This window comes from Cervus canadensis, chromosome 10 (assembly GCF_019320065.1).
Source record: "Cervus canadensis isolate Bull #8, Minnesota chromosome 10, ASM1932006v1, whole genome shotgun sequence".
NCBI lineage: Eukaryota > Metazoa > Chordata > Mammalia > Artiodactyla > Cervidae > Cervus > Cervus canadensis.
In genome coordinates, this window is record NC_057395.1 from 79,226,444 (window position 1) to 79,239,622 (window position 13,179).

Below are 13,179 nucleotides of genomic sequence, written 5' to 3' on the forward strand. Positions count from 1 at the left end.
CCGAGGAGCCTGCAAGTAGAACAAACTTCTCTTAACACAGAGAAGGTAAGCGGCTTTAACTTCTGTTGTGGGGAAGGAGAGTTCGGTCCTGTATGACAGAAAGTGAATAGATATAAAGAATACACCCAGACAGCATTCAACCAGATTTAGTGAAATAATATCTGCCAAAGCACTTCAAAAAGTGCAAAGCACAATATTAATATACGGCATTGGAGAAGCAGTTCCTAGAATAAGAAAAATGTGATTTTTCGATGAATCTTGAAGAATTGATGGACTCTGGACCTGTCGAAGGAGAGGTGATGAGTGTGTAAAAGAGAAGCAGGTCCAGCTGGCAGCAGCAGCAATGATTTTGTGCAAGAAATGGTTGGGTGTGTTCAGAGAGCCCGGATCAGTCTTTAAACTCAAGCTTCTTAAGTTTATTTCCTGTCTGGGGCATTCTGTGACACGTTTCCAAATGGAAAACTCATTCCCAGTTGAGCTGGCCAAATATCTTGAATAAATAATGCAGAAATGATTAAGACATTTTCCAGAGGACCCCAACATTTCCTGCCTTGACAACGGGGCTGGATTTGACATCAGCTAACTCAGGAGGTTAAAAATAAAATCTGTGGCCAATTCAAGCTTCCCTTCCAACGGTTTTTCAATAATCTAAGGCTGAGAGACAATACTTGGAGTCAGCTTCTTCCGACCATCTTCACATCATTCTTTAGGTTGTGAGCATGGCCAAGGGGATATACCATCGGCAGCTCACTGTCCTGGACAGTGGAAATAGGAAGGAACGTGGAAGCAAATGATGACTTCATTGGTCCAGCTATGGATGTTAACAAAAGAGGGTGCTTTTACTTTCTTTATTTTCTTTTGTGGCCGCGCCACACGGCATACAGGATCCTACTTCCCCGACCAGGGATCGATCCTGTGCCCCCCGCAGTGGAGGTGCAGAGTCTGAACCACTGGACCTCTAAGGAAGTCCCAGAGAGGAGGCTTTTAAAAAAGGAAAGGTTCCAATAACATGCTAGATGACTCTGGGTTCATCAGAGGGACACGTGTTAAGGATCTTAAAGGGAAAAAAAAGAGCAAAAATATCAGCTCACATGTAAACAGTGTTTCCTGTACCCCAGCTACCTCCCTGTTTCTCCTACTCATTTACTCCTGACAACGACCCTAAACGACGCGGGCATCTAACTCCACAGCACAGACGAAGGAACCGAAGTGGAGGAAGTCAGGTCATCTGCCCAAGGTCACACAGCAAGAGAAGCAGTCAGTGTGTGTGCTAAGAATCCTCCAGAGACAGTGATCAGGAGAGGATACTGGGGAAACCCCTGTGCCCCCAAGACCCTAAAAATGCAGAAGCTGGAGCAAAACCACCACATCACACCCAGGAAGACTGGTTGTCTCGTAACAAAAGGTGGAAAACCAGGGCCTGAAAAGGTGCTCTCACTCCCAGGAATCAATCTGTCTTCTGGGCACGAGTTTCCTCGTTTGTACAATGGGTGTCAAACTCTCTACTTCCCAAATGACAGATGATCTGGGGAAGCTCTTCTGAAAGTAATTGCATGGTTAATCCATAAATACACATATATGAAAGTGTTAGTCGCTCAGTCGTGTCCGACTCTTTGAGACCCCATAGACTGTTCCCCGCCAGGCTCCTCTGTCCATGGGATCCTCCAGGCAAGAATACTGGAATGGGCTGCCATTTCCTCCTCCAGGGGATCTTCCTGACCTGGGGATCAAACCCAAGACTCCTGCATTGTGGGCAAATTCTTTACAGTCTGAGCCACCAGGGAAGCCCATACACACACACACACGCACACACACACGCACACGCACACACACACGCACGCACACACACACACACACACACACACTCTGTGTGTGTGTGTGCGTGTGTTACAATTAGGAGTATCTGAAGTCAGACAAATTGACTTGACTCACCACTACCAATTTTTTTTTATCTCTCCATATACCTTTTTTTTCATTTATTTTTATTAGTTGGAGGCTAATTACTTTACAATATTGTAGTGGTTTTTGTCATACATTGACATGAATCAGCCATGGATTTACATGTATTCCCCATCCCGATCCCCCCTCCCACCTCCCTCTCTACCCAATCCCTCTGGGTCTTCCCAGTGCACCAGGCCGGAGCACTTGCCTCATGCATCCAACCTGGGCAGGTGATCTGTTTCACCCTAGATAATATACATGTTTCGATCCACTACCAATTATTATGAGTCTTGCTGTTGTTCAGTTGCTAAGTCATGTAGGACTCTTTTCGACACTATGGACCGTAGCCCGCCAGGCTCTTCTGTCCATGGGATTTCCCAGGCAAGAATACTAGAGTGGCTTGCTATTTCCTTCTCCAGGGGATCTTCCCAACCCAGGGATTGAACCCACATCTCCTGCCTGGGCAGGCAGATTCTTTACCACTGAGCAACCAGGGAAACTCATTACGAGTCTCATCCACAGACAATGTAGATCCCTCCCTAGTTGTCAGTTTTTTTACCTGTAAAATGAGAAAAAGAATCCAAACTATCTCATGGGCTTCTGGTGAAGATTAAATAATATTAATGCATACAAGTGTAACATCCTTTGCACTATGCTTCGCACATAATAAATGCTCAATAAGTGTTAAATAATAATAATAACAGTAAAGAAATCATAGCTACAGCATGTGTTTAGCTGTGTTTAATTATAAGATTGCAGTAGCTCTTCTGATGGAGCGGAGCAGGATAACGGGTAAGGAATAAAATAAATATGCAAACGACAGAACTTTAACCTAATAACGTGACCACTCCCAAAGTTTAGCATATTACTGGAAATCGCTAATGGAGCACTGCCCATTATTCATGATCCAAGCAGTGAGGAATCATGCATAATGGAACAGAGCCCCTGCTAACAGCAGAGTCACGCACGATAATTTAAACTTGTTTGTATGGAAATACAGGACAATCTTTGAAGTGAGCCTTAATGAGATTCTGCTTGATCTGCGGTGTATCCTGGGAGAAGGAGTTCAGTTTTTCCTCCAGCATCCGGCTCTTGGTGGTGGCGTGTAGGAAAGAAAGGGCGGGCTTGAATTATGAATGGCCCTTCATGTCTTTGTGGTAGCAGGTGGGAAGCGGGGGGCGCTTATCCGGGGGCGCAGGGTGCGGGAGGAGATGGGGAGAGAGGCCCCGGTTCTCGTCCAAGGTGGCTTCTGAGTCAGAGACGTTCAGAAGGGCTTGGTGGACTGGAGTCTCAGCCGTCATCCATCCTGGGAAGGAGCGCCTTACAGGCCCCGGGAGATCAAAATGAGCCCGGGGTCCTGGCGGGAGATGCTGCCGTGTTAATGCATCCCCTGCCCCTTGGCAGCCCTGCCGCTGTGCCGGAGGAGACGGCCGACCGCGGGCACCGCCCAGGGGCTGCTGAGCGGGGCGCCTCTAGAGTCTGAGGCGGCCCAGTGTTTGGTCAACTGGGTCTGACCGTCATAGGCTCCCAGGAAGCGCGTCTGTGTTTGCTGACTGTCAGCTGAAGAGTTCCTGAAATGGGTGATTTAGGAAAAGCGCGATTCAAGCCGGGGTGGGATCTGCCTTCTGGGAGCGCGGGGACCCTGGAGGGCCGCGGGCAGGCCGGCCGCACCCGGCACACGGCAGCTGGCCTGTCCCCTGTTCCTCCAGCATCGACTTAGAACCTGGTCGTGTCTGCAGCCCTTCAGGCCGCACTTATTGTGGCCACAGCTCTGAGGCCAGGGGAGCTTGTGGAATCCCTTCTGTGGCCTCCACACAGTCACAGCGTAACTGTCTCTGCACCGTGGTCCTCTCTTGAGATCTCAACCAAGCCTCACTCCAACCCCATAAGGAAAAAGGCATTTTTAGTCCCGTTTTGCAGATGAGAAAACTGAGGCCCGTGAGTTTCTCACCCAAGAGCACAAAGCCAGGAAGCAATGGGAACTGGGATGTCGGGGGTTTGTTTTATTATTGGAACACAGTTGCTTGACAACGCCGTGCTGATTTCTGCTGCACAACACAGGGGGACCACCTGGGCTTGCACGCGTCTCCCCTCCCTCCGGAGCCTCCCTGCCCCCCCCCCCCCACCGCCCCTCCCAGTCATCCCGAGCCCCGGCCGGGCTCCCGGTGCTGCAGACACCCCTCAGCAGCTGGCGTCTCACACCTGACGGCGTGCGTGCTGATGCTACTCCGTTCATCCCCCCTCCCTCCCCCACCGTGTCCACAAGTCCGTCCCCTACACCTGCATCTCCACTCCTTCCTGCAGTAGGTTCATCAGGACCATTTCTCTAGATCCCGTATATTTATAAATGTGTTAATGTCCAATATTTGTTTTTCTCTTCCTGACTTCCCTCGGTATAACAGGCTCTAGGTCATTCGCCTCCCTGGGACTCAAATTCATTCCTTTCTATGACTGAGTAATATTCCATTGTCTATATGTACCACATCTTCTTTATTAATTCTTAAAACTCTTATTCCCATTTTGCCAGTGAAGCTACTGAGCTACCTATGAACTGAGTCATCAGGGCAAAAGCGGGCGTCTGGTGACCGCCTGCCGGGAAACAGCGCCGTCTCACTCACATGATGTGAGCACGTTTCCCTCCGCGCGTCGGATGCTGCGCTCCGCTTGGGCACCCAGCAGGGAGCAAGACACATCCGGTGTCCTCCCTTGGGGAGCCGACACTCTAGAGGGGTGTGTGTGTGCTAAGTCATTTCAATCACGTCTGACTCTCTACAACCCTATGGACTGTAGCCCACCAGGCTCCTCTGTCTGTGGGATTCTGCAGACAAGAATACTGGAGTGGGTTACCAAGCCCTCCTCCAGGGGATCTTCCCACCCCAGAGATTGAACTCATGTCTCTTATGTTTCCTGTATTGGCAGGTGGGTTCTTTACCACTGTGCCACCTGGGAAGCCCTTCTTCTGGGGAGAGACTGGCAGTGAATAAATAAACATCTGCCACAATATATGAAGAAGAAAACCAGGCAGAAGAAGGAACTAGAAAGTCAAAGATATGGGAGTTTGGTGGCTGTTTTAAATGGGACCACTAATGAAGGCTGCCAGAGGATCCCTGAACTGATATTTGAGCTGAGACCTGATAAACCAGGGAAATGAGAGGAATTCATTTCAGAGAGTGGGATTGTCACATGCAAAGGCCCTGGGGCAGGAATGTGTTAGGGTCATTAACATCAAGAAAACCCTTCTGCCCTGAGTGCATTAGAGGAAGTGAGGGAGTTAGAAGGGTGAATCACGCAGGGGCACATCCAGCTGAACGGAATCTGTATCTTGTTCCTCTGCCCACCACACTGTTCTTCCCTCCAAAGCTGCAAAATATCAAATCCCTTCCTGATAATCCGCTTTGCCTGAGGCTCCTCCCCTCTCCCAGTTTCTTCAATTCCTCCTTCCTTTATGTTTAGATGATTCCCAATGTAGAGGCTCTGGGATCCATCCTCTCTCTTTTTTTGATATTTTTGTTTATACTTTACCCATCACATTTTTTTTTAGCTATCCTGGGTCTTGGTTGCAGCACACAAGCTTCTCTACTTGTGGCGTGTGGGCTTAGTTGAGGCCTGTGGGATCCTAGCTCCCCAGCCAGGGATCAAACACGGGCCCCTGCATTGGAGGCACAGAGTTATAAGGCTCTGGACCACCAAGAAAGTCCCCCTGGAGTCCATTCTCCTTTTAAATGTCCACCAAGAGATGAGGAACAGAGAGGACCTCTCTGAGAAGCATCTGTGAGAGGTACATTTTCATATTCACTGAGGTCTTCACTGACAGAGATGCCAATCTGGGTGTGCATGGGGTGAGACTATCACATAAAAGTGGCATCATGTGCCTGAGCCCACCGAAGCTTCCATCTCTAGGGATGTAGAGTTAAAGGATGCATTTGCACTTTTTTTTTTAGTTTTATCGGAGTACAGTAGATCCCTGGGTTGGGAAGACCCTCCCACCCCGGAAGAAGAGACTGGCAAACCACTCCAGTATTCTAGGGGCTGCCCTGGTGGCTCAGATGGTAAAGAATCTGCCTGCAATGCGGGAGACCCAGGTCCCATCCCTGGGTTGGGAAGATCCCCTGGAGAAGGAAATGGTAACCCACTCCAGTATTCTTGCCTGGGAAATCCCATGGACAGAGGAGCCTGGTGGGCTGCAGTCCACGGGGTCACAAAAGAGTCAGACACGACTTGGCAACTAAACCACCACCACCACCACCGTACCAATTTTTAAAAGATGGGTTGGTACTTTTACTACTGAAGCAAACCAGTAGCAAAGTTGCTACAGGGGACGCTCATTCAGGCTTGAATCCAGGATTTCCAGCCGAAGGTCTGAGACTCTGAGGCTCCTTGTGGCCCTCTGCCCCCTCTTAGAACAATCACCCCGGTCTAAGCCTGCCATTTCCTTCTGCTGAGTAGATGCATTCTTTTCACATTTGATTACTAACCACGGCCATGAGCCAAAAAATTATAATTACATAAAATAAACAGGTCATGGGATGAGTCTTGGAGGAAAAGGTTGTCTTTTAATACTCAAAATCTTTATTCATTTCATCTCATCTTTATGCTAAGATGCTGAGCGAACCAGATTTTTAGAACAAGTCTTCTCTTTGAGCTCAGGAAAAAAACACATTCCTCCATTTAATCTGGCCCTGGCTCCATGTCTTCTCAATGACAAATTTAAGCTAACTACCCCAGTATCATGGGGATAGCCTTTTTTTTTTCTTTCCTTTTTTAAAGAGCAGTACTGGAATTTCATCATATTGAATATAAACGGGAAAAAGTACATGGTAGAATAAAACTTAAAATGCTTTTATGGAATTTTCATTATAAGGCTGTCTGTAATGGAGTTGACCTCATATTCACCTAAGATTTCTCTGGCTCCGAGTTCAGATTTCATGCCAATTAACATGTTAATGACATATATCATTTAAAGAGCCCATCATAACTTTTATCACATCATGTTACATCTATTTCCTTGTAATTAAATCAGAATTACAGGGTGTAATTACTTTTCTTTTCTTGAATACCCATTCCTTTTCAGACATTTAAATGCAAGTACAAGTACTAAAAGACACTTGGAAGTAACAACCTCGTGAAAATATTATCAATTAATGAAAGTGTTGGGTTTCTCCTCCTATCCGGTTTCTTTTTGACAAATTCCTCTCCCCCTGTGCTTTGGATGACATGGAATGATTGGTCGTATCCAGTCAAATGCTTCACAAGTTTTTTAAATCCTCAAGGCCCTAGTCTTCATTAATATGCAACGTTCTCACACATAAATATAATTACATACAATTATTAGCGGAAAAGGATCAGATAAGGTTTATTAAGGAAATATCCTATAATTACCCAAGTCCAAGACTTCCCTTTACATGTTAATTCAACCAAGGGTTGGAATCTGCAATCACTCCACCTGCAAAACAACTACAGACTTTGATTTTACTTTAGGAAGCTGAGATTTCAGGGCAGGACTGGAAAAGGGATACACCTTTGTTTAAAAGACCTAACCAGGATAATTCTAGAAAGACAAAAGACAATGGCCCAGATCTGGCCACTTCTGGTCTTTCAAACCCTTCCAAACATCAAACAGAAAATTTAAATTTACATCATACTCACGTTGTCATACACCAAAAACTCACACAACTTGTAAAGCGATTCTCCTCCGATTTAAAAAATAAAATTTTTTAAGGGACTTCCCTGCTGGTCCAGTGGTTAAGACTCTGCGCTCCCAATGGAGGGGGCATGGGTTTGATCCCTGGTTGGGGAACTAAGATCCCACATGCTACATGTCCAATAAATAAATAAATAATAAAATTTTTTAAATGACATCACACTTAATTTTTAGGTCTCATAACTTCAAAGGATAGCTAAGAAATGCACCTAATTTACAGGCATGTGGTCTTCTATAAGGATCTGTAAGAATCTGGGTAGAGCTTCCAAGGGCTAACATATATGATTTGAGGAACTGGGCAATGAAAGGCGAGTGGAAAATGATTCCTTTGTGGTCAGGGTGTTCTACGTGTGTAGATCCATCATTCACTTGACAAGTACTAATTGAGCATCTATAGTGTGCTACTTTCTATTCTAGGCATAATCAATGAGTAAGATGGTCAAGGTCACTGCTACCCAGGTGCCAACATCCTAGGGAAGGAGAACAGACCATAAACTAGAAAACAACACAATGAATAATAGAATTACAGCTAGTGATGGGAGCCAAAAGGAAAAGATAACAGAACAAGGGGATGTGATAAAAAGTGATGGTCATTGGGGTGGATGATTTTATTTTTTAATATCTATTTATTTATTATTTGGGCTTCCCTGGTGGCCCAGACAGGAAAGCGTCTATCTGCAATGCAGGAGACCCAGCTCTGACCCCTGGGTTCAGAAGATCCCCTGGAGAAGGAGATAGCAACCCACTCCAGTATTCTTTACGAGACAATCCGGGGGGTCACGGGGAGTTGGATGAGACTGGGTGAGGATGCACGCCGTGCAGAGACTCAGCCCTGCATTTGGCAGGTGGGCCAACGGGAGCTACTCCACAGGCTGCGGCAGTGCGTTGGGTCCCCTGCAGCTCCTGCCCATTTCCTGAACAACTGTATTGTCTCTGCCACATGCCAGAGATTGTTCCAAGCCCCAGAGATGCCAAAGGGAACAAACCAGATACCATCCCTACTCTCTCTCACGGACCTTAAATAGGGGAGAAAAAAGCATCCAACCCAAAACCAAATAGCTGCATGATTCTGTGTCAGGGGATGACAGGTGTCCTAAAGAAAACTAAGACAGGGCACGGGGATTGGGATGATAAGAGTGAAGGGAAGGGCAGCTCCTTAAGATCGGAGGCCGGGGGAAGGCCCCAGGGAGGGCAGGGTATCTGCTCAGACCTCAACAAGCGCCATCCAGATGGGAACCAGAAGTCACCTGTGCCTCCCTAACCCCAACACGTCACTGCTCTTTTCACTGATGCCAACCCCCAGCAGAACACAGTCCCACTCCAGCTTTCCTTGAAAGGCTCCTCCCTCACCAAAGTGCCAAAGGATGAGTAACAGAGAGGGAGGGGGATTTTCACAAGGGGAGCCCAGAAGTGGGGTGACCTCGCCCCACACCAGCAGGAATGTGTGATTTATCAGCGTGTGATAAAGCCGCTCACGCATTCCTCTAAAACCTCAAAGGTTTCTTTTCTCCGGTCTCTGCAGGGGGACCACAGCTTTCTTCTTGGTTCCTTTTGTCCACACCAATGCCCAGTCCTGATTTCTCTCTACTAAATGAAGCAATTCAGCTCAGCCCCAATTTCTCCCACAAACACTCCTGCACACTCAGCAAAACAGGGCTTTCTTTGGAAAGGCGAGCGCTGACCATCGTTGCCCACAGGAGACCTCGTGTTCCCCACTCCTATCCCAAGTGGCTCAACGCAGTCTCTCTCCTTAGAACACTTGCTGGGGGAAATTCTGGTGAATGCAGCTATCCCCTTGCAGATGGGTTGTGGAACACTCACCCCTGCAAGCTCCCTCACACTCAGCCCAGGACGGGAAATTCCTGTCCATGGTGTCTCTTCCTGTCTGTGGCTTCCTGTGTTTACCCTTTCTTGACTTATAATCAGGCCAAGATGAGAAAGTAGCTGAATTCTTGCCTTGCACCTATAGACTCTGGTTCAGGCAGAGGCTGGTGAACTATGAAGATCCAAGAAGAAGTTGTGCTGAAACACAACCCCACCCCCTTCTCAGAAGGTCACCAGTGGTGATTTGGGCTGAAATGCAGAACATCACTCCCCAGCATGAAAGCAGCCACATGCGTGAGACTGGGCACGGCTATGTTCCAACACCACTTCATTTCTAGACACTGAGATTTGAGTCTCATTGATTCTCGCAAGTCACAACATATTGCTACATTTTTATTTTATTTTTTTTTACCATTGATGTATGCGTGCGTGCATGCTCAGTTGTGTCCCCCTCTTTGCAACCCCATAGACTGTAGCCCCCCAGGCTTTTCTGTCCATGGGATTTCCCAGGCAAGAATACTGGGTTGGGGTGTCACTTCCTACTCTAGGGGAATCTTCCCAACCCAGGGATCAAACCCTCATCTCGTGTCTCCTGCTTTGGCAGGTGGATTCTTTACCAACTGCGCCACCTGGGAAGCCAGTTAAAAACGTGAAAACCGTTCTCAGCTTTCAGGCCTCACAGAACCAAGCAGCATCCTGGATTTGGCCCAGGGGTCCTGGGTTGCCGCCCTGATGTTCGATGACAAACATCAGGCTCTCCTCATCAGCACCCTCCAGGGGGAGGAGGCAACCTGGCCCCGCCCCTGCCCCCGACGGCCAGGACCTGGAGTAGCTCCTTCCAACGAACGGTCCCTGACCGTCCCATGGCTGGAGCCCGAGCCTCCGGGTCGGGGCTGCTTGCTCACCCCAGGATCTCCAGCTTTGAGCCCGGCCAGCGCCCAGCAGACACTAAACCACATTAGCGGAGAGAAGAAACCAAGGAATGTTCGAAAGATATAGCATCTTTGCACGGTTCTCAAGCCCGTCTCCAGTATCGCTCATGCTTATGATAAGATAGAGCCATTACTTACTAGCAAAATGAATAATTAACCATTTCTCAAAGCCTGGCGGAACGGACAACAAGGAAGATTGCTGTGAGTGATATGTCTAAATGCCTTCTTGAAACACAGCCCAGAGGCCCCACTCTGCGATATTTCCATCGATCGCCAAAGGAGTTGAGGCCACTTCCGCGAGTTTGGGGAGGAGGAGGAGGGCCAAACCGCTCGGCTCCGGTTCTGTCTTCAGCATTTTGCAATTAAGACCTGGCCTTGTCCAAAGCGCGATCTGTCATTACCTTTAATATCGAGACAGCATGCTCTGATCCACATGGAATCTGACCGCCCGGGACAGCCCGAAGGTAAACCGCGTCCCATCACACCTCTCACCTTGTGCATCGTCAGGGCCAGCTGATGTCTGTTTCAGCCGAGCAGCGGGCTGTTCCCACGACAGTGCGAGGAAAGCTGATGTTCCATGAACTTCTCTGCTGGTGCCTCTTTTCCGACTGACAGCTTCACCCTGCACCCTCAGCCTGCCTGTTCATCCCAGAGATGGGGTTCCTGCTCTTCTGATTAGCTTGGGCAACGATTGGGATAATTTAGGACTTGCCCCGTGTGATCATCTGTACAGTTACGACAAATAAAACATGTTAATACGAGCAGTCGCTGCGTGTTTACTGTATAGTATTGCTGAGAGCTGAATGCATGCCAAGTGCTATAACACAAGGGGAGATATGAACTCTAGAATGATGACACTAATAAGGAAATTACAAAAGGCCCAACAAATGGCATTTGTGTTAAATCAATAATGCTCTGTTTGTTTGTTTTTTAATTCTAATCTTTCTTCGAAAAAAAAAATTATCTTTCTAAACAGTTGGCGATTCCTATTCTTGTTCGTCTTCCCGAACATAATTAAAAACATGTCTACTTAAGACATCAACTTTCCCAAGTCTGTCTTGTCCACTGTGTTTTAAACAAAGACACTTGTTTTGGCACTGTGCCCTTAATTAATCATTGGAGGCTTTATTGCTGCATCAAAAAAAAAAAAAGTGTCTCTGTTTAATGATTCATCAGAAGTCCAGTTTCTGCAAAACTTAATCAAATACAGAACCAACTTTCTAATCAGCTTAAATACTGAGAAGAAAATCATCACGCAGGCCTTGTTTTTAGGACGGTATTAAATGTCTGATTAAAACGTTGGCTGTGACGCCTTGCTAGTATAGTGTGCGCCTGCTAAGTTGTTTTGTGGGCCTGCGTGCTGTCGCTTCAGTCGGGTCTGACTTCGTGGCCCCACGGACTGTAGCCCACCAAGCTCCTCTGTCCAAGGGTTTCTCTAGGCAAGAATATTGGAGTGGGCCGTCATGCCCTCCTCCAGAGAACTCCTCAACCCAGGGACTGAACCTGCGTCTCACGCCTCCTGCATCGTCAGCTGGGTCCTTCTCCACTAGAGCCACCTGTTAATAGAAGTTTTTTTGGAATTCTTTCACGGGAAATTTGGAATTCTTTCAAGAGGATGGAATCTCTTTATTTATTGAGAAGAAAGAACCTTTGGTAGCTCAGTGAATGTCATTTAGCACTGGATCTTGCTGAGGAAGAAAGGAAGCCTTGAGAGGCCCATGTGAAAAGCGCCTGAAGAATGCTTGTCTTCATGGGCAGATTTTACGGTTCACTCTGAGAATCATCGCTGGTTAAGGCTGACTCCAGAAATGCTAAACCCGCCCTTGCTAACTCTGATCAGGCCGTGGATCCTTCCTTCGTTTCACTCTGCCTTGAAATTCTAGAATGCTTGTCCGTCAAACTTCCGTTCTCTGGGCACATCCCTGAACAGAATCCACGCATAAGTCCTGAGGCAAGACGAAGCAAAGCGGGGCTCCCTTGGTGGTCCAGGGGTAAAGCGTCTGCTTGACAATGCAGGGGACACTGGTTGGATCCCTCGTCCGGGAAGATGCCACGGAGCAACTCTGCGCCTGCGCATGGCTACTGGACCTGCGCACTAGCGCTCAGGCGGACAGCTTCCGGGGCCCGCGCGCCTGGGGCCCTGCTCTGCAACGAGACGCCCCCGCGGCGAGGAGCCCTCGGCGAGCGGAGAGGGGCCCGCTCCCCCAGCCAGAGCGAAGCCCCGTCTCTCCTAAGGACGGAGCGCGCCACAGCGCAGCAAGGGAGGCCCAGTGCAGCCGACGAGTACATGATAAATAACATACTAAAAAGAAAAAGCAAAGCAAACGGAGCCAGCTCTCTAAATCCCACCAAATCAGATCGAGGATTTTAAAGACAGTCTCAGTAGAAAAGCAAAATACCTGAAGAAGAAGAATCTCATTTGAATTCAGTCAGCTTAACAAAATGTAACCCTTTCTGGGCTTGCGATTTGTGACCTGAAGAAGTTTTGAGAGGCTGAGCTTTTGTTATTCTAATAATAATAACAATAACATTCCATTATTACCATCATTGTAGAAGTAGCAGTAGTAACATGTCTGCTGTATTTGTGAGAATTTATAATGTGATGTGTTGATCACTGGTATAGTTTTGAAACTACACTAATATGAGCTGTAATTCAATGTGCCTCAACTCAGTCGGTATGTCAGGTATTATTGCAATTGTCCTTTATGGAGCCCTCACATTTACACCAGGCAGACATACACACACACACTTGGACGCTGTGTGTCACGAACCTAACACCGG

The 13,179-nt window shown here is 47.6% G+C and overlaps 1 protein-coding gene across 5 annotated transcripts in view; it reads left to right on the forward strand.

Moving 5' to 3' along the window:
- The window catches only part of TSHZ2 (teashirt zinc finger homeobox 2), a 475,561-nt gene that overhangs the window by 404,287 nt on the left and 58,095 nt on the right, over positions 1–13,179 (forward strand). For 2 of the 5 annotated variants that reach the window (XM_043480213.1, XM_043480215.1), the window contains exon 3: positions 10,071–11,159. The exons of the other annotated variants lie outside the window; for them this stretch is intronic. Coding sequence is in view for 1 of the 2 variants with exons in the window: in XM_043480215.1 (XP_043336150.1) it covers positions 10,071–10,111 (41 nt within the window). In the remaining variant the exon portion in view is untranslated. Of the gene's footprint in view, positions 1–10,070; positions 11,160–13,179 lie in introns of those variants that run through there. 5 annotated transcript variants of the gene reach the window in all.